The following is a 22,462-nucleotide window of genomic DNA, read 5'->3' as shown; positions in this document are numbered from 1 at the left end:
TTGCGGTCTCCGTTGTATCTCTGCAGCGCCCTGTGCGGCTGCTTCGTGTGATACTGCCATGATGAAAGCCTTGTCCAGCGTAAGATCCTTTTCTGATAGAAGCTGTTTCTGGGTTCCTTCACTTTGAAGCCCACACACAAACTTGTCCCTTAACGTATCTGCTAGTCCCACTCCAAACTGGCAGTATTTCGATAGCTTGCGCAGTTCCGTTAAGTACTCAGCATTACTTTCGTCTTTATGCTGGTTCCTTTTGTGGAACTTAAATCTTTCTGCTATCAGCAGCGGTGTGGGGTTCAAGTGGTCCTGTAGGATTTCTACTATGCTTTCGAAATTCTTATCCACGGGCTTCTCTGGGGTTATTAGGTTTCGCAGTAAGCCATAAGTTTTTGCACCCATGGAATTTAACAAAACCAGTTCTTTCCTAGCATCTGGCACTTCATTCGCCCTGCAGTACACCTCAATGCGTTCCACATATGTCGCCCAATCTTCGACTTAATTGTCGAACGCAGTGATACCGCCACTCTTTGGCATCCCTGGGTGTGATTTAACTGTCTAAAATGGCATCTCCTGCGCTCTCCCTTCTTCTCCGCTGGCACAAAATGGCATCTCCCGCGCTTTCCTTTCTTCCCGTGCTCACCCTTCTTCTCCGCTGCAGCTTCTAAAATGGCGTCTCCCGCGCTCTCCCTTCTTCTCTGCGGCTCAATGGCATCTCCCGCGCTCTCCCTTCTCCCCGCGGACGCGGTTCAGCCCTTGAGCCCTGGCTGTGCTCTGCACGTTCTCCTGTGTGCCTTTCCCGTTGCCGTCGCTCGGTCCTGAACCCGGCTGCTGCTTTACCCTCTCTCTCTCTCTGTTTGTTTTTCCTCGACGCTGCTCGGTTTTCAACCCCCGGCTGTGCCCTGTGCGCTTCACCCTCTCTCTTACCCCGTCGACGCTGCTCGGCTTTTTTTTTCTGCCGTCGGTCGGCTCCAGCCGCCGCTGTCCGGGAAGGGTCTGCGCTGTACCTGTTGCCAGTCTGTTGCTGGATCGTCATGGCTGTGGAACCAAGCCCGGCTCTCAACAGCCTCCCCTGCAATGTTCACTCTCTGCCGGATGACTGGGCGGTTGCTCGTGGTCGACGCCCGTGCTTCTGGCCTCGACTTTCTTCCACCGTCCTCCCGGAGCGAATCCTTGAAGGGAAATGCAGAGTTGCAGGTAGATTCAAATCAACCTCATCGCCACAGTTGAATCCGTGATTCTTAAAGTATGGGCCTAGAAATTGGGTATAGCCCCGCCAGCTCGGTTGCGCCGAAAATTTTGCGCTGGCCGCGGAGCCATTTGCGCCCGTCCCATATTCACTTTTAGCGCCCCAAGGCGGAACCGGGCGCTGTTCCAGGGTGTGCCCGCCCCCGCTTGGGGCGTTGAAAGTGAATTTCAGCGCTCCAGGAGCCGCTGCGCCACCCAATGCGGTGCGGCAGGCTGCTGTACTGCAGGCCTCCTCCTTCTCTTGAGGAGGAGGTGCCTGCAAGGGGAAGATCGCCGCTGGATTGTGCCGGCAAATGAGCCCGGCACCACGGAGAAGTGCCGGGCTCGCGGAAAGCAGCCGGCAATGCCGCGGGGGGGGGGTGGTGGAGGAGGCCGGGGAGGGAGGTGCGGCCAGGCGGCCGCCGAAAAAGCGGCTGGCCGCACCTCCACCTTTATGCGCCCCACTAAGGCTGCAGGAAGGCCCTGGTCTCCCAATGTTAGTAGCGGCCGCCACGGAGGAGGCGGCCGCAACTAAATATGGGGGTCGGGCCGGCATCGGGGCGGAACCGGGGCACTGCGCACACCGATGATGTCATCGGTGCCGGCGCAGCGCTACCGGCTACCGCCGCCATTTGCGCAGGGCTCAATTTCAGCGCAAACTCCTCCAATGGCGCAGAGGCCCTCTTTGGGCCTTAACTGGGCGCAAAGCCCACCGAATTTCTAGGCCATGGTGTTTTCCAATACCTACACGGAGGCTGTAACTTAACAATCAACAGGTGTTTACTGGAGAAGGGTAGTCTAAATGTTAAGTCTGTGTGTTATATTGAGAATTACTACACAGACCACAAGAGTAAAATTTAACAGGTCTTTACTAGTCGAAGGTCAGGGCGGAACTGCCCAATAAATCATTACACAGCACTTATATACCGGTGTGGTCACCACCGGTATTACAGTATACAGCAGCCAAGATAAAGTCGTGCAACCCTTAAAATAGTTCTCTTAAAGGTGGAACGGTTACATACACTACAATCCTCCCTTTTTAGCTTAACAGTATATATATATTCCCCATTAAACATAACATCATAACATATATACACAACTTCATGTAAAAACAGTTCACAGATTCAGTCTCTCTGGAGGCTTCCTGACTCGGTCCGGATAATGCCTCGGTGGTGTAGTAGTTTTCGGTGGTGTAGTAGGTTCTTTTGGCAAGGTCGATTCGGCTTGAATGCCAGTGTCGGGTTCATCTGATTCCAGTATCACCGGATCGGAGGTAGATCCTATGGGTATCTCTGCTTCATCATTAGGCGTATAGAGTTGTGGAGTAGGTTGTCCCTTTTCGGATGACTCTATGATCTGGTCAACGTGGCGCCTTATTATGCTTTCACCAATGTCCACGGTATACATCAGCGGTCCTAGTCGTGTGCAAATAGTTCCAGGCTGCCATTTCTCGGTACTGTAGTCCCGGGCCAAAACTTGTTGACCTATCTGGAAGGTTCTAGTTGGCCTTTCATTCATGCCTTGAAATTGCCGGTTCTCTACGTCCCTTCTGATGTTTGGCTTGATCAAATCCAGCCGACATCTTAGTCTTCTATTGAAAAACATCATGGCGGGAGTTTGGTTTGTAACCGCATGTGTTGCATTCCTGTACGCCAACAAGAAGTTATCTACCTTATGTTGTAGATTTATGTCTTCCTTACCCATGGCCTTTATGGCCTTCTTGAAGGTCTGGACAAACCTTTCAGCTAATCCATTGGTGGCGGGATGGTATGGGGCGGACGTGTAGTGCTTAACCCCATTGTTTTTTAAGAACTTTCTGAATTCTTCGGACACAAATTGCGGTCCATTATCAGAACAGATCTGTTCCGGCAGCCCATTCCTGGCAAATATGGTCCTTAATACTGTGATGGTTTTTTCCGTGGTGGTGGAGGACATCTTTATTACCTCCGGCCACTTGGAGTGTGCATCCACCGCGATTAAGAACATTGAGTCCATAAATGGACCAGCAAAGTCGATATGTACCCTTTGCCATGGAGATGAGGGCCACTCCCATGGATGTAGAGGAGCTTGTGGTGGGGCGTTTTGGACCTTCTGGCATCCTAGACAGCTCTTGGTCATTTCTTCGATGTCTCCATCGATACCTGGCCACCACACAAACGCTCTGGCTAGGTTCTTCATTTTCACTCCACCCAGATGCCCCTCGTGAAGCTCCTTTAGCACTTTATCCTGGAGTTTGGGTGGAATCACCACTCTGGATCCACACATCAAAGTTCCTCGGCACACTGACAGCTGTTCTCTTCTTTGCGAAAATGCTGGCAACAGTGGTTCGCCATGTGCTGGCCATCCCTTCACCGTTAAATCGTAGACTCATGAGAGAGTCGGGTCATTTCTTGTTTCCTTTTCGATCGTAGAATTTGTTACTGGTAGACATTCCACTATGGTTGAATGGAACATCTCCACTGGGTCCACTGTAGGCGCCTCTTCTACCGTTGGCAACGGTAGGCGCGATAAACCGTCAGCATTCCCATGCTGTTTTGATCCTTTGTATTCTATGTCATATTGGTGTGCCCCTAGGAAAAGGGACCACCTCTGTAGCCTTTGCGCTGTCATAATGGAAACGCCCTTTTTAGGGTTGAATATGGATACCAACGGCTGGTTGTCTGTCAGCAGTGTAAACTTCTGGCCCTGCAGGTAATGATTAAACTTCTTTACTCCCCACACCAGGCTGAGAGCCTCCCTATCTATCTGAGCATAGTTGCGCTCAGCGGAGGTCAATGATCTGGATGCAAATGCGACTGGCCTTTCCGAGCCATTCGGCAACTTGTGTGAGAGTACTACTCCAATACCATAAGGAGAAGCATCACAAGCTAAACGAATAGGTAGCGTTGGGTTGAAGTGAGCCAACACTTCCTCTGAGGTGATCAATGCCTTGCTTTTGCGAAAGACCTTCTTACAGTCCTCGCTCCACTTCCATGGTACTTCTTTCTGCAAAAGAGCATTCAGCGGGTGCAGCACCGTGGATAGATTTGGCAGAAACTTATGGTAATAGTTAATCAACCCTAGGAACGACCTCAACTGGGATACATTTTCCGGAGCGGGAGCCTTCACAACAGCTTCGATCTTGTCAGGTGACTTGTGCAGCCCCTCCTGATCAATGACATGACCACAGTACGAGATCCGTTTCTGAAAGAACTCACATTTCTGGCGATTAACTCGAAGGCCATATTCCTTCAACCTGGTGAGCACCAGTTTCAAATTTGCAAGGTGTTCCTCATCGTCATCTCCTGTAATCAGGATATCGTCCAAGTAACATTGAGTGCTTGGAATTCCCTGTAATACCTGCTCCATGGCCCTCTGCCAAATTGCTGGAGCCGAAGCCACTCCAAAAACCAGTCTATTATATCGATACAAGCCTCTGTGCGTGTTGATTGTGAGATACTGGCGCGACTCTTCCTCAATTTCCATCTGTAAGTAAGCTTGCGCCAGGTCTATCTTGGTGAAGCGTTTCCCGCCAGACAATGAAGCAAAGATATCCTCAATCCGCGGAAGCGGATATTGCACCGTGTGAAGCACCGGATTAACTGTGATCTTGAAGTCTCCACAGATGCGGACCTTCCCCGGTTCCCCAGGCTTGTTACTCGATGAACGCTTCATGACGGGAACAATGGGCGTGGCCCACTCACTCCAGTCCACCTTAGACAGTACTCCTGAACGTTCTAGCCCTTCCAGCTCAGCTTCCACAGCAGGTCGTATCGCATAAGGTACCGGTCTGGCTTTGAAAAATTTTGGGTTTGCATGTTCTGCAATCTTGATTTTTGCCTTAATTCCTCTCAGTGTTCCCAGTCCCTGTTGGAACACCTCTTTAGCCTCATCCAATATTCTGGACAATCGTTCAGGTTTGACATCTTTTTTTCCGGAATCTACCGTTATTGCGTTGAGGGAGTGCCAGTCCATATTTATTTTCCTGATCCACTCCCGTCCCAGAAGTGGTGGACCTCCCTCAGGTAGTACATATAAGTTCATTCCTTGGTGTTCTTTGCCCTTGTGTACCACCTTGACTTTTATCTTTCCGATGGGGTATACTCTTTGCCCCGTGTATGTCTGCAATACTATCTCCGTATCCCGTAGGGGAATATGTTTGAATAACTTTTTGTAATCTTGCTTATTCATGACCGTCAACGCCGATCCGGTGTCCAATTCCATCTTCACATGGACTCCTGCTATCTGCAGTGTGACCCAGATAGTTTGTCGGTCAGCTTCCTTACTCACATTGTGAATTCTCAGACTACCCAGTTCCTTGCTGTTGGAGTCTGAATCTGAATTCTGTTCATCCGAACTCTTCTCAGCCACCTTATGTACCTTTCTGCACTTTTCCTGCGGTGACTTTTTGTTGCTGGTCTTCTTTCCTGACCGGCATACTTTAGCTATGTGACCAAGCTTGCCACATTTTCTACATTCCTGGTTTTTAAACCAGCATTGGTTCTGATCGTGTTTTGTCTTCCCACAACGATAACATTTCGTTGTACCCAAAGCCATTTGATCTACGCCGAGTACCGCTGCCTTCAGCTGCATTTCCGCAGTGCCTCTCGCTGCGGCTTCGTGCGATGCTGCAATAGAGACAGCCTTATCAAGTGTAAGATCATTCTCTTCAAGCAGCCGCTTTTGTGTTCCTTCTTTCGACAATCCGCACACGAATTTGTCTCTCAGTGCCTCTGTCAGACTTTCCCCAAACTGACAGTATTTCGCTAGCTTACGCAGTTCAATTAAGTACTCCGCGTTGCTTTCCTCTTTCAGTTGCGTTCTCGCATAAAATTTAAATCGTTCCGCTAACATCAGCGGTGTGGGGTTCAAATGATCCTTCAGGACAGCAACAATATTAGCGAAAGTCTGATCCGCCGGTTTAGCTGGTGATAGAAGATGCTTCAATAGCCCGTATGTCTTTGCACCCATTGAGTTTAGTAAGGTTAGTGCTTTATCTTCATTTGATATTTTATTTGCCTTACAATATATCTCTATGCATTCTACATACGTGGCCCAATCTTTAACATCGGGATCGAAATCGTTGATGTTACCACGCTTAGGCATCCTCGCAATCTTCTTGAGAAACAAAAAGGAATTTTTCTTTAACTTTTTATTTTTCAAAATGGCGGTTTCCCGCGCTTGTCTTCTTCCCCGCCCACGAAAATGGCGGCTTCCCGCGTTTGCCTTTCTCCCCCGCTGGCTGTAATGGCGTTTGCTGTATTGCTGCGTTCGCCCTCCCCAGCGGTTCTCGAATCGTGCCTCCCAGCCCCTCTTGCAGTCCGGTCCTTTCCCCCCCGGCTGCGGCTGAGTTCTCCGCGGTTTTTTTAAAAAAATTTTCTCCCGTGCCTTTCGCTGTCTCGGTCGCTGCGCCTCGCGGCCTCGGTAGCTGCCCGGCCTTTTTCACCGGTCGCGGTCGAGCTTGCTCTCGACGCTGTTGCGTCTCCCAGCCCGCTTGCAGCCCGGTCTCTCACACCGGCTGCGTTTGCATTCACCGCGGCTTCCGTGCCTTACGCTGCCCCAGTCTCAGCGCCTCTGGCCCCGACTTCTGTCCGGCTCTTTTCCCCGGCCGTGGTCGAGTTCTCCGCCCTTATATCCTCCGATCTTCCCTCCCCTATTTCACAGCCAACGTGGCCGACTTGCTGCTCGTCGCTGATCGGCTTACCCACCACCGTGATAGAAGGGATGATCACTGCCTGTTGCTGATGGAAGGCTTCGTGTCAGAATTCTTCCTTTGCTCTGCAGACCCGAGTCTTCTCTCAGCAGAATGATGAGGGCGGATGCCTCCTCTCGACGCCCGTTAAACTGCCTTGGATGTATCTCTGCCGCAGGGTAAGATCGTACTCGTCGCCACTGTTAAGTCTGTGTGTTATAATGAGAATTACTACACAGACCACAAGAGTAAAATTTAACAGGTCTTTACTAGTCGAAGGTCAGGGCGGAACTGCCCAATAAATCATTACACAGCACTTATATACCGGTGTGGTCGCCAGCGGTATTACAGTATACAGCAGCCAAGATAAAGTAGTGCAACCCTTAAAATAGTTCTCTTAAAGGTAGAATGGTTACATACACTACATAAAGACTGACAGTACAGAGGCATGCTCAAGGCTTATATACAGGTGTGGTCACTGCCGGTACTACAGTATACAGGAGCTGTAAAAGTAGTTCTCTCTTAAAGGTACATACACTACACCACCGACACCTGAGAATCCCGGCCCAAGACCGCACAAAGTGGAGGAGAAGCATCCGGGAAGGCGCCGAACACCTCGAGTCTCTTCGCCAGGAGCAAGCGGAAGTCAAGTGCAAACAGCGGAAGGAGCACACGTCAATCCAGGCACCCCACCCACCCGCCCCTTCAACCACCGTCTGCCCCACCTGTGACAGAGACTGTGGATCCCGCATTGGACTCATCAGTCACCTGAGAACTCATTTTTAATGTGGAAGCAAGTCATCCTCGGTTCTGAGGGACTGCCTGAGAAGATGAAGAGGAGAAGCACTGTCCCTCCCTATAATACACTGTCTGGTTGACTGAGTTTGTTTGCAAAAAACACCGATTAAGTAATCCAGCATAATCATACTCCGTCAGAGTAATGGGGCCCAGGTCTGTACGGATGTGACAAGTGTCTTATCTCAGTCAGGAGAAACCCATCTGTACGTGGCAGGAGTGGGGGGCGGTGGGGGGGGGGAATAAAAAGGCAAGTCACTGCTATGTGGCATCGTCCCAGGGCATCTTTGGCAGCATTACAGGTGCAGGTCTCAAAGCTTTTAGCCGAGGATGGTGTTGGGAGGGAAGGGGAATAAACTAGAATCATCGAATCACACAGCACAGAAAGAGGCCATTCGGCCCGTCGTGCCTGTGCCGGCTCTTTGAAAGAGCTTCCAATTAGCCCCACTCCCCCGGCTCTTTCCCCACAGCCCCACAGATTTTCTCTCCTTCAAGTATTTATCCAATTCCCTTTGAAAGTTACTCTTGAATCTGCTTCCTTTGCCCTTTCAGGCAGCGCGTTCCAGATCACAACTCGCTGCGTAAAAAAATTCTCATCTCCTCTCTGGTTCTTTTGCTGATCACCTTCAATCTGTGTCCTCTGGTTACCGACCCTCCTGTCACTGGAAACAGTTTCTCTTTATTCAAGTCTCTCCACAGAACTAAAGTCTCTTATTCCTGGTACCATTCCAGTAATGGCCTCCTTCCGTGCAATATGATTCTACGATTCTACTTCCCTCTTGCCCCTCGTTGTACTGTGTGCTTCAATGTCTTTCTCTAGTAACTTATTCCACCACTCCGATTCCCCATCTGGGTGAGAAAAGCTTTTCCCGACTTCCCTTAATCCTAACTCCTTCATTTTATTCCCCTCCCCCTGAGATTTGAACCTTTCACCAAAGTTGAACAACTTGCCTGGATCGACCTCCTTCATCACCTTGAAAACTAGCTCCCCTCGATGTCTCGTTTCCAATTAAAACAGCCCAACATCCTTACCTTGAACACTGAAATACGTAGCTAAGCGTTTAAATACCCCATTTTGTAAGAACTTCCTCTCAGACCTCCCATTAGTCAGGTAATAGATGGAACACATCTGAAAATTGGTTAGCTGGCTTTCAGGTCCATTTGTTTTCCACGTTTCATGCTTCAGTAAGGATCCTGTAAAGCCCAGCTCGAACAGAGCCACTTAGATTGTGTTTTCAAAGATGCTGTACTGACTTTAAAGGTCAAGTGGGGAAAACATCAAGTTCTGTCATGAACACACGCATTACAAAATGATCTGAAATTGCTAGCGGACTATAATCCTACTATTTGTTCTTAATGGAATCTTTGCTGAGAAAAATAATAGATAAAACAAGATAAATTAGTATTAATTCACCAACCTGTACCTTTCACTGGGCTTCTACCTCCTTTTTCCACTCTGGATTACACTTTGATATGACCTTTCATAAATATTCACAAACAAATTTCAACACAAGAAAAGTATCTCTGTAGCCTCCTTCAGCCCTACAATCCTCTGAGATCTCTGCATCCTCCAATTCTCGCCTCTTACGCATCCCCAGTTTCCATCGCTCCACCATTGGTGGCCGTGTCTTCAGCTGTCTAGGCCCTAAGCTCTGGAATTCTCTCCCTAAATCTCTCCGCCTCTCTCTCCTCCTTTAAGGCGCTCCTTAAAATCTACCTCTTTGACCAAGCTTTTGGTCACCTGTCCTAATATCTCCTTATATGGCTTGGTGTCAAATTTTGTTTGCTAATGTTCCTGTGAAGTGCCTTAGGATGTTTTACTTACATTAAAGGCGCTGTATAAAAGCAAGTTGTTGTCAATAGGGAAAAAAAATACAATGTGCACCCTACGGAATTGTCCTGCAGCTTCCAGTGTGAGATATTCTTCCCTGGATCTGTGAGAATCATGGACCTGTCAGGGATCTTGGCTTCCAGTTTGCAAAGCATTTACCTCAGGAGAGGGATGGGGAGCAGGAAGAGTTTACAGGCTGGTTTGCAGCAATGGGAGAATTGCAGCACTACTGCTGGGACAAGGCACGTTGGGACAAGGCTCAGACTGAAGAACACACACTAGTCTCTTTAGTGACAGAAGAAGCAGGCGGGTGGCTAGCGAGGGCTCATGAACATGCATTGCAATTCCCACCTGTACAGGGCTATTCATTTTATTTGCACTTATTCACACAGGGGCTGGTCATCGTATCAGAAAAAAGAAAACACACACGATTATAGGGTTTTTAACCACGGAAGTCCTTTTGTTATACAAAATCATAACTGAATTTAAAAGAGATGTATTTGCAAGTAAATTTTGCAATGAGAATTGGCTAATTTCAACAGTTCTTCCTAGAGGTTTAAAATTATGAAGGGGTTCGATAGGGTAGATGTGGAGAAGATGTTTCCCCTTGTGGGCGAGACCAGAACTAGGGGCCATCAATATAAGATCGTCACTAATAAATCCAACAGGGAATTCAGGAGAAACTTCTTTACTCAGAGATCTCAATCCCACAAGGAGTGGTTGAGGCGAATAATATAGATGCTATTTATATTTATACAGATTTAAGGGGAAACTAGGTAAGCATGAGGGAGAAAGGGGGAGATGAAATAGGGTGGGAGGAGGCTCGTGTGGAGCATAAACCTGTTGGGCCGAATGGGCAGTTTCTGTGCTGTAGACTCGATGTAATGCCAGGCTGTGTTTTTATCATTGGACGCGCGATGACACTGTGCTTTCTCAGTATTTCTGACGTTGAAGTGGAGAAAGTCATCACACTAATATGATACCACTCCCACCCATCACTGATTCCAAACAAGCCATTATCTATCGCAAAATGTGGATTGATTTACACTCGGGCTACCATGTACCTCTCGCTGAAGAACACCCACTCCTGATACCCCAAGTAGGAAATCCGCTTTGAAAATGTAATGATGTGAGAAGTTGGATCAATGCCAATCTCAGTCAAATTGAACTTCACAGCAATTATTGAGCGAGCTGTCCACTGTCAGTCTTCTGCACAGACAGGTCCACTAATAGTTGGCACTGCAAACCTGTCTTTATCTTGTCCAGTCCAGGGTAAGATTGCTTTGTACAATTCCCATACACTAACCTCACTATATCTGGACAACAGTATTCACTGACATAACAACAGAAAACGCTGGAAAAACTCAGCAGGCCAGGCAACATCCGTGGAGAGAGAAACAGAGTTAACGTTTCAGGTCGAAACCCTTCAACAGAACGTTCTGACGAAGGGTTTCGATCTGAAACATTGACTCTGTTTCTCTCTCCACGGTTGCTGCCTGGCCTGCTGAGTTTTTCCAGCTTTTTCTGTTGTTATTTCAGATTTCCAGCATCCGCAGTATTTTGCTATCGTATTCACTGACACACTGACTGCAGTGAAACAATGATGGGTTAAGCTGACTCTCTCACTGAAGGGCCACAAGATGATTGGGGTTGAAACTAAAATGTCAATAGGTGGTGTTCAGCCAGCATTAGGCTTCAGGCACATTGTGTAACAGAGAAGAGAGAGCTTTTTTCCAGATCTAACCTGTGCTTATGTGGAGTACTGTAGAGGGAACCTTACTCTGTATCTAACCCGGTGCTGTACCTGCCCTGGGAGTGTTTGATGGGACAGTGTAGAGGGAGCTTTACTCTGTATCTAACCTGTGCTGTACCTGCCCTGGGAGTGTTTGATGGGACAGTGTAGAGGGAACCTTACTCTGTATCTAACCCGTGCTGTACCTGCCCTGGGAGTGTTTGATGGGACAGTGTAGAGGGAGCTTTACTCTGTATCTAACCCGTGCTGTACCTGCCCTGGGAGTGTTTGATGGGACAGTGTAGAGGGAGCATTACTCTGTATTTAACCCGTGCTGTACCTGCCCTGGGAGCGTTTGATGGGACAGCGTAGAGGGAGCTTTACTCGGTATCTAACCCGCGCTGTACCTGCTGTGGGTGGTATTTTCAATGGGATAATGACTTCGTTAAAATAGTGCATGAAGTAATGAATTTACTGACCAATGTGCTATCTGTGAAAGCAAAACCCCTTCCTACTTATAATGGCAGAAAAAGGTAAGGAAGAATATTTTCCAATTGAAGAAGGTTATTCTGGGGACATCTTACCACTTACACTCTTGGCACTTCTACAGTGATGGTGTTCCTTTAGTGCCATGGCTGTGCTGTGCCCACTGCCCTCTGACCATTGCCCACTGGCCTCTGCCCACCACCCATTGCCCTCTGGACGCTGCCATCTTCACACTGCCCATTCCTCACTGCCCCATGCCCATTGCCCTGGCCACCATCCATTGCCCACCACCCATTGCCCACTGCTCACTGTCCTATGCCCACAGTCCATTGCCCAACACCCAGTGCCCACTGCCCACCACCCATCGCCCACCACCCATTGCCCACCGCCTATTGCCCACCGCCTAATGCCGACTCTAATGTACAGTGGGGGCAGGGAAGAAATGGAAAGAAGACTTTAATTAGAGGGTAGAAGGAAAAAACCTTCAGACTGTAGTTCTGGAAAACGAACCCGAGTCTCGGTGAAGGAACAGACAGAGACTGTAAAACAGGCAAGAAAGCAGATTAAACGCTGATTTAATGCTCAATTTTCAGCTTCAGCGCCCCATGAAATGAAGAGAGCTGTCAGGGACCAAGAGCTCCAGTACAACTTCAAGTTAAATACACAACTTTCACACATGGCCTCCACCCAGTCCACGCTCCCACCTTTCAGCAACACAACACCAACCCTCTGAATTACGACCGACATTTTAATGTGTCTCTGGTCCAGTAATGAAGGGGTTAAAACAGTGCCGAGGGCCTGGGGTTTGATAAAGAGCCTTTTCAAACAAATCAAAATGTCACCTTAAGCAGGCTGCCAAATGCTTACGAGTTGAAAAAAAAACACGCAAAGGGATAATGCGAAGCCGAGAGCAGGCGCTGGAGAGTTACCTTGATTCATTTTAAGCCATTTGGAGAAAGAAAATGTGAAATATTCCAGCAGGAATCTCAATGGAATCTGCATTCTGCGGTTGGCTGATGGTACAGTAATACTGGCAGCTGTATAACACAGGGCAGTACTGAGAGACTCCTGTTCCACATACCCTCCTTATAACACAGGACAGTACTGAGAGACCCCCCTTCCACACACCCTCCTTAACACAGGACAGTACTGAGAGACTCCTGTTCCACACACCCTCCTTATAACACAGGACAGTACTGAGAGACCCCCCTTCCACACACCCTCCTTAACACAGGGCAGTACTGAGAGACTCCCCTTCCACACACCCCTCCTTATAACACAGGACAGTACTGAGAGACCCCCCTTCCACACACCCTCCTTATAACACAGGACAGTACTGAGAGACCCCCCTTCCACACACCCTCCTTATAACACAGGACAGTACTGAGAGACCCCCCTTCCACACACCCTCCTTAACACAGGGCAGTACTGAGAGACTCCCCTTCCACACACCCCTCCTTATAACACAGGACAGTACTGAGAGACCCCCCTTCCACACACCCTCCTTATAACACAGGACAGTACTGAGAGACTCCTGTTCCACACACCCTCCTTATAACACAGGACAGTACTGAGAGACCCCCCTTCCACACACCCTCCTTATAACACAGGACAGTACTGAGAGACACCCCTACCACACACCCTCCTTAACACAGGGCAGTACTGAGAGACGCCCCTACCACACACCCTCCTTATAACACAGGACAGTACTGAGAGACCCCCCTTCCACACACCCTCCTTAACACAGGGCAGTACTGAGAGACTCCCCTTCCACACACCCCTCCTTATAACACAGGACAGTACTGAGAGACCCTCCTTCCACACACCCTCCTTATAACACAGGACAGTACTGAGAGACGCCCCTACCACACACCCCTCCTTATAACACAGGACAGTACTGAGAGACGCCCCTACCACACACCCCTCCTTATAACACAGGACAGTACTGAGAGACCCCCCTTCCACACACCCTCCTTATAACACAGGACAGTACTGAGAGACACCCCTTCCACACACCCTCCTTATAACACAGGACAGTACTGAGAGACGCCCCTTCCACACACCCTCCTTATAACACAGGACAGTACTGAGAGACCCTCCTTCCACACACCCTCCTTATAACACAGGACAGTACTGAGAGACGCCCCTACCACACACCCTCCTTATAACACAGGACAGTACTGAGAGACCCCCCTTCCACACACCCTCCTTATAACACAGGACAGTACTGAGAGACACCCCTTCCACACACCCTCCTTATAACACAGGACAGTACTGAGAGACGCCCCTACCACACACCCCTCCTTATAACACAGGACAGTACTGAGAGACACCCCTACCACACACCCTCCTTATAACACAGGACAGTACTGAGAGACCCTCCTTCCACACACCCTCCTTATAACACAGGACAGTACTGAGAGACGCCCCTACCACACACCCCTCCTTATAACACAGGACAGTACTGAGAGACTCCCCCTTCCACACACCCCTCCTTATAACACAGGACAGTACTGAGAGACTCCCCCTTCCACACACCCCTCCTTATAACACAGGACAGTACTGAGAGACCCTCCTACCACACACCCCTCCTTATAACACAGGACAGTACTGAGAGACTCCCCCTTCCACACACCCCTCCTTCTGCTTCTGCACTGTGGCTGCACAGGTTTGCTGATGCACTGTGTCATGTCACACACAAGCTCCACAGTGAACTGGTGCTGGTAGGTGAGACAGAACAGGAGCAGAGGAAGTGAAATACTGGGATATAGCTTCTGTCCATAGATCTTCAAGCTGAAACAGCACGAATGAACTACCCTGCTCCCTGAAAGCATTCACTCTGCCCTCGCCTGTCATCGAGCAGATGTGCAACACAATGCCTTGCTCAAATGACGTGGCACCAGATCCCAGAGCAGATGTCACAAAGCAGTGATTATCACCAGCAACCATTTATATATGGCAGAGATGACATGCACCTTGTGGAGTCCTTCCACTTGTAAATTACTTGTCCTAATGTCATTCCATGGTTAGAAAATTTAATTTTGACCCATTTCTTGTTTCCATTAAAAAAAATTAGTTACTTCTCTCTTCTCAAGATGAAACAGCGATTTACTTGTACAGGAAACTTTGTGTTATCCGGAGGCTAAATGTCCGGCAAACTCGAGCCTCCGGCAAAAATCAGGAGCCGTTTTGTTAGGTTTTTTTTCTTCTCGCGGCTTTTTTTTTTTTAACAGTCAGGCTCTGCAAAGTCTCTCTGAAGCTGTTGCTAAGCGACAGAGACGCTTCCAAGGTACGGCCGACTGTTTAGAAGCTGTTGCTAAGCAACAGTGTTTGTTGCCAGATACGGAGATGAAAAGCTCCGTATGCTTCAACATTAACGCTGGTGTGTCCGGCAGTTTTGAGGGAACGGCGACAGCGCGGTCCCGTCGGTGCCGGGTATCACAAAGTTTCCTGTACTTCTTGCAATCTAGTATACTGTATTCGCTGCTCATGATGCGGCCTCCTCTACATTGGGGAGACCAAACGCAGATTGGGTGACCGCTTTGCAGAACACCTCCGTTAGACCGCACTTGGAGTACTGTGCTAATACTGGAGTTGTGGTCTCCATATTATAAAAAGGATATAGAGGCACTGGAGAAGGTGCAAAAAAGATTTACTAGAATGATACCAGAACTGAGAGGCTATAACTATCAGGAAAAACTGAACAGGCCGGGGCTCTTTTCTCTAGAAAAGAGAAGACTGAGGGGTGACCTGATCGAGGTCTTTAAGATTATGAAGGGGTTCGATAGGGTAGACGTAGAGAAAATGTTTCCACTTGTGGGCGAGACCAGAACTAGGGTCCATCAATATAAGATAGTCACTAATAAATCCATTAGGGAATTCAGGAGAAACTTCTTTACCCAGAGAGTGGTGAGAATGTGGAACTCGCTACCACAGGGAGTAGTTGAGGCGAATAGTATAGACGTCTTTAAGGGGAAGCTAGATAAATACTTGAGGGAGAAAGGAATAGTTGATAGGGCGAGATGAAGAAGTGTGGGAGGAGGCTTGTGTGGAGCACAAACACTGGCATGGACGTGTTGGGCTGGATGGCCTGTTTCTGTGTTGTAAATACTTCGTAAATACTTTGTGACAGTGCCTTTATCTTATAAGCCATCCTTAATTCTTTCCCCAAAGCAAACAATAAGCTGCCAGTACATTTGTACTCGAGGAAATATATCCTTGTCAATGGAACATTCATTTACAAGGGAGCTCTTGCTCAGAGAGCACAGACCAATTCTGCAGAATCTGTTTGAAAGGAACAATGTCTGAGGAAGAATTTGGGTCCTGAACTTTTCTCCCCCATTAGGTAAGCCCCTGAGCTAACACTGTAAGCTAATGGTTTTCTTAGTGAGAATTGCTGTTCGAAGTCCTGAAATTCCACCTTATATTTTACAGTTCACATTATTTTTCTTGTGGTTCCTCCTTAGAAACAGAGTCATAAAAGATGCAAGTAATGGAGGTGTCTTACAGCGAGGGCTACATTATAGACAAGGCATTTACAGGATTCTGTAATAGGCAGAGAGCGATAAACACAGTGATACATAAGAACATAAGAAGTAGGAGCAGGAGTAGGCCATACGGCCCCTCGGGCCTGCTCCGCCATTCAATAGGATCATGGCTGATCTGAACCTAGACTCACGTCCACTTCCCTGCCCGCTCCCCGTAACCCCTAATTCCCTTATCTGCCAGGTAACTATCTATCTCCGTTTTAAATTTATTTAATGTCGCAGCTTCCACAGCTCTCTGGGGTAGCAAATTCCATAGATTTACTACCCTCTGAGTGAAGAAGTTTCTCCTCATCTCAGTTTTGAAAGTGCAGCCCCTTATTCTAAGATTATGCCCCCTAGTTCTAGTCTCACCCATCAGTGGAAACATCCTCACCGCATCCACCCGATCAAGCCCCCTCACAATCTTATATGTTTCGATAAGATCGCCTCTCATTCTTCTGAATTCCAATGAGTAGAGGCCCAACCTACTCAACCTTTCCTCATACGTCAACCCCCTCATCTCCGGAATCAACCGAGTAAACAAGCAAGGAGTGCATCGTATGAGGAGTGATGGCACAGATAAATCTATAAATAATGCCAGCCCAATTTGCCTCATTGTGGTTAGCTTAACGCACATTGCACACACACTCCAGTGGAATTGTGAGATTTGGTTCTCTGATATTATTCTATTACGAAGTGTCCGCCCCCTCCTGTTGTTCCACAGGAGCTGACTGTGCTCTGATAGCTCGTCCATACGACCTTCGTTATCTACAAATTGAGGTGTTGATCACCGGCGGTGTATTTATCCGCTGGGGGGTAGCGAGCAGGGGTTACCAGCTGAACTTGTCCCCATCCACTGGGGGCGGAACGAAGGTTCACAGCCAAGTTTGATCCAGTCGGCTGGGGGGCGGGGGGTGGTTTACCATCTAAGCTCGACCCTGTCCTTACTTAACACTTAGCACAGGGTCAGTAGGTAAACATCAGGAGCGGGAATCCTGGATGAATTTGCCAACAGTTAACATGTCTCTGCACTGCACAGACTCACAGTATGCATTAGCTTTGGTCAGTTGGTAGCGCTATCACCTCGGAATCAGAGATGTGGGTTGAAGCCCTGCTCTAGGATGAGAACCCATAATCTAGCTGAACCCGTCAGTGTAGGGAGGGAGTGCTGCATTGCCAGCGGCGCGGTCTCTGAATGAGACGTTAAATTGAGACCCATCTGCTTGTTCAGGTGGACGTAACAGATCCCGGAACACTATCTGTAGGAAAACAGGAAGTGCCTTGGCCAATACTTCTCCCTCCACCAGCATCACCAAAACTGGTTGTTCATCTCGCTTCCTGTTTGTGGGAGCTTGCTGTGCACACATTGGCTGCCGCGTATTTCTGCATGGCAACAGTGACGACATTACGAAAAGTAATTCCTGTTTCTGCGAGGTGTGAGAAGGGCCCATGTAAACACAAACCTTCCTTCCTTCCTTTCCTCTTAAATAGCACCCGACCCCGCTGTAGATTTCAAGCTCCTGCTGTGTTTATTTCGGATTTGCGGAGGTCCTAATTCTTCCTTCACCTCAGGATGGCTTTGTACTGACTCTCATCTCAGTGATGTTACTAAATTAACTTCCATCAGTCGGACACCTGATCATTTCTTCCTCAACTTCAACGCTGATTGACGAGGCCATTCACAGCTGGGTAGCTGGTGTAGTAAATGGATATTGTGCCCGCTGTAATATCGGGTATCTGCACAGCTTGTGTGTAGATAACCGCTAACAGAGATTGATAAACGAGTCAGTGTGAGCAGCGAGAGTCAGGTACGGTACAGGTATTTTTACAAAACAGATAAAAAGGTCAGCTTGTCAGTATTAGCTGAAGGGTTCATTCTGCTGATTGACAGGCAGCACGGATTCCAGGAGAGGAGGCAATTTACGAGAGCTAAACGGCACTTATCTACAGAAACACACAACAATCAGGTGGGACATAGCTTCTTCCTTTAATACTTCTGGTGTGTATGCCAGCTTCACATCTAGTTCGTCATTTTTTGATGCATTAGAAGGAGGTTGATTGAGGCCAACGGCACCCCTCCCCACCGGGCCGTGCCTGTCCCACCGGGCCGTGCCTGTTCCCCCGGGCCGCACCAATTCCCCAGGGCCGAGCCTCTTCCCCCGGGCCGAGCTTGTTCCTCCCAGGGCCGTCACCGCATTGGCCTACATTGATTCCCAGTCCGGCAACGTCTCAATTTAAAAATTCTCACCTTTGTGTTCAAATCCCTCCATGACCTCGCCCCTCCCCATCTCTGTAACCTCCTCCAACCCCACAACCCTCCGAGATCTCTGCCCTCCTCCAATTCTGCCTCTTGTGGATGCCCCACCCCTCCATTGGTGGCCATGCCTTCAGCTGCTGAGACAGCAGTCTCTGCAATTCTCTCCCTAAATCTCTTTGCCACTCCAGCTACCTCTCCCTCCTTTAACATCCTCCTTAAAACCCACCTCTTTTGGTCACACCTCCTAATATCTCCTTCTTTAGCTAGGTGTCCAGTTTTGTCTAATTATGCTTCTGTGAAAGGCCATGGGATATTTTTCTACGTTATAGAAACATAGAAACATAGAGATAGGAACAGGAGTAGGCCATTCGGCCCTTCGAGCCTGCTCCGCCATTCAATGAGATCATGGCTGATCTTCGTCTGAGATCATAGCTGATCTTCCCAGTTCAGTACCCCGTCCCCGCCTTTTCTCCGTAACCCTTAATCCCCTTAGCCTTCAGAAATATATCCAATTCTCTCTTGAAAATATTTATAGAAACATATAAAAACATATAGAAACATATAACCATCCTTTCTCATCTGTAGTTATCTTGTGAAGTTCCTACTCAGTTTGCAAATATATAATTAAACAAACAGTCGGGGGAAGGAGTTTCATCCACGAGTTGTCGATAACACAACCACCTTGATTTTTATTGCAGTGACCAGTTGTCCAAGATACTTGTGCTGGCTCAGTGTAATGTCAATTCAATGACTGCGTCCAAAATGGGGCTGAAGGAACAAGCAACAGTTCCTCAATGAGAAGGTTTCTGAATTTCTCTCACCCATCTCTAACATTCTTCAAATAATTATTTCTGCAACATTTTACTTCACCTTCGAGCAACCCGATAAAAGATGAAACACTCGCACATTTTCCCCAACAATTTGACATTCCTGCAGAAGTCACAACTCCTGGAATAGAAAGACTTCACACTATTGTACGCCCATGCACAGCGCTGCGGATATCTAGATGCCCACTGGGACTAGACTGCTAACTTATTTAACTCGTGACCTTTCGCTTTCCCAAAAGCTGAATCCCACTGTCTGTCAGCGAGACGGGTTTTGAATTCACTTGTCTGCAGTGTGAAAGGCTGTTATCTCCATCGGTCTCACAACAGATGCCACTGTGGGGATGTTCTACTTTGCAAAAACATAGCCGGTAAAAACAGTGCTACAGAAAATGGTTCAGAGCTGTTGACTGTGTGGAGAACGGGCCTCAGTTTGAACATTTCTGAATTTGACTAGTAGAAAATGCAGCTTGAATTGAAAGCAGAGGAAATGAATTATAAATCAAAAAGGAGAGTGTGCTGGCCCGTTACACTGAGTCCCCACCCACCCTGGTACTGGGCAAGTGAAATTCTCAAACCTCAAGTGAAGCACTGGTAAGAACATGGGGTATACAGTATCTTGAACCAGTCACTAACTTTAGCAAAACTGTATTTCATACTGTCAACCAAAGGTATTAAGGGATATGGGGCAAAGGTGGGTAAATGGAGTTAGGTCACAGATCAGCCATGATCTCACTGAATGGCGGAACAGGCTCGAGGGGCTAAATGGCCTCCTTATGTTCCTATGTACTCGTGTCTATTCGTCCTTTAAAGTTAGTGAACAGCAGAAGATGTACCTGCTTATCATTTAATATCAGGTTAGATTTGGGGCAGTGTGTGTGACAGCATTCCTCTCTCTTTAGAGATTCCTGTATTTACTGTACTAGAAACACGATTCCCAGTGAGGAATGGCAAGCAATTCCTGAGATCACATGGCCGAAAGAGTTTGCAGCCACTTTGGAAACTGTGAAAAGGGCGACTGAAAATCTCAGAGAAAACGTATCCTGCAGGCCGCTCTGGAAATATACAGTAGTGCAGGCCCTTGGAGGAAGGTACACCATCACTCTCTGGTTATACTGCTGTTTTTGTGACAAGACAAGGTAACAAAAAGACCGTATTGCGTCGATACATAAAGTGTAATAAAACTGGCCGGTTACATCGGGGCTGGGGCTATTGGGTTATGTTCAAACAGACCGGCTTGATGCTTCTGATCAGCTGGTGGTACGGGCGCATCATCCCAAGTGAGCTACAAGAATGCAACCCCAAACAGCCACAGTAAGTGCTCACTGTTCAAGTCTACTTTCTGCAGCTGTTCCTTGGAAGCCAGGGCTTTGACCACTTCATTCGCTGCTTCCTTCTTCATCTCTCCATAGGAAAGATTCAGCTCCTATTCAAGACGCAGAAAACTCACGTTACTAAGCGGGAAAGATTCATTTACCTTGCTGAGCTGCTCGTTAATGACTTTCAAACTACTGACAGCATTCGGATTACTTTACGATTGTCTATTATAACCAGATTGCAGCATCAGCTGCCTGTTCAGATGGATGTAAAGGATCCTGCAGCGCTATTCAGAGAAGAATAAGGATTATCTCCTGGTGTCCTGGCCAACATTTCTCCCTCAACAAACACTACCTGAATAGATGAACTGACATTTACCTCATTGATGTGTGTGGGATCTTGCTGAGTTCAAATTAGCTGCCTTGTTTGCCTATAAAATTTTAACAATTCTAAAGGGGGTGCAGGAAGAGAGAGACGCGGGGGGTGAACGTACACAAATCATTGAAGGTGGCCGGACAAGGTGAGCAGGCTGTTAAAAAGCACACGGGATCCTTGGCTTTATTCATAAAGGCACAGAGTACAAAAGCAAGGAAGTCGTGCTAAACCTTTATAAAACACTGGTTCGGCCTCAGCTGGAGTATTGGGTTCAATTCTGGGCACCGCACTTTAGGAAGGGTGTCAAGGCCTTGGAGAGGGTGCAGAGGAGATTCACCAGGATGGTACCAGGGATGAGGGACTTCAGTTATGTGGAGAGACTGGAGAAGCAGAGATTGTTCTCCTTAGAGCAGAGAGAAGGTTAAGGGGAGATTTAATAGAGGCGTTCAAAATCAAGAAGGGTTTTGATAGAGTAAATAAGGAGAAACTGTTTCCAGTGACAGGAGGGTCGGTAACCAGAGGACACAGATTGAAGGGAATTGGCAAAAGAACCAGAGGGGAGATGAGGAGAAATTGGTTTTTTTTTACGCAGCAAGTTGTTGTGATCTGGAATGCGCTGCCTGAAAGGGCGGTGGGAGCAGATTCAATAGTAACTTTCAAAAGGGAATTGGATAAATAGTTGAGGGGGAACATTTTGCAGGGCTATGGGGAAAGAGCAGGGGGGAGTGGGACTAATTGGAAGCTCTTTTAAAGAGCCGGCACAGGCACGATGGGCCGAATGGCCTCCTTCTGTGCTGTATCATTCTCTGATTTTATGAAAATAGTAGTGACTACACTTCAAAAGTAATTCATCGGCTATAAGTATTTTGGGATGTTCTGAGGATGTGCTACGTGCTGTTATTTCTTCTTTTAGGAAGACTGTTTGCAATAATGAAAAGGGCAGATCCAAAACCTATTCACTGGAGGAGTGCGGGGAAAGAGATCTCGACAAGCTTTCAATCACAAAATGCTTTTAAACCTTGTTTTTTTTTGTTAAAGTGATACTTTATGCTGGAGAGTGCAGCCAAACATCTGGTTTGAATCAGACAGTCTGATTTTTGGGGGGAAGTGGGTGCCTTGGTTATTGTCACACGTAAAGTGGACAGAGCATCAAAACACCGAGACACCGAAACACCGAGACATCGAAACACCGAGACATCGAAACACCGAGACATCGAAACACCGAGACATCGAGACACCGAGACATCGAAACACCGAGACATCGAAACACCGAGACATCGAAACACCGAGACATCGAAACACCGAGACATCAAAACACCGAGACATCGAGACACCGAGACATCGAGACACCGAGACACCGAGACATCGAAACACCGAGACATCGAAACACCGAGACATCGAAACACCGAGACACCGAGACACCGAGA

General features: G+C 47.9%; 1 protein-coding gene across 1 annotated transcript in view; it reads right to left on the bottom strand.

The window, feature by feature from the left end:
* The window catches only part of LOC147102984 (ran GTPase-activating protein 1-like), a 734,758-nt gene that overhangs the window by 122,829 nt on the left and 589,467 nt on the right, over positions 1-22,462 (bottom strand). The window contains exon 8 of the mRNA XM_085964117.1: positions 20,670-20,769. Coding sequence (XP_085820243.1) covers positions 20,670-20,769 — 100 coding nt within the window. The remainder of the gene's footprint in view (positions 1-20,669; positions 20,770-22,462) is intronic.

Source organism: Somniosus microcephalus, chromosome 21 (assembly GCF_052327205.1).
Source record: "Somniosus microcephalus isolate GS21.2 chromosome 21, FLI_Smic_1.0, whole genome shotgun sequence".
Classification (NCBI taxonomy): domain Eukaryota; kingdom Metazoa; phylum Chordata; class Chondrichthyes; order Squaliformes; family Somniosidae; genus Somniosus; species Somniosus microcephalus.
Note: the sequence above shows the minus strand (reverse complement) of the source record. Positions and strands in the feature narration are given on the sequence as shown.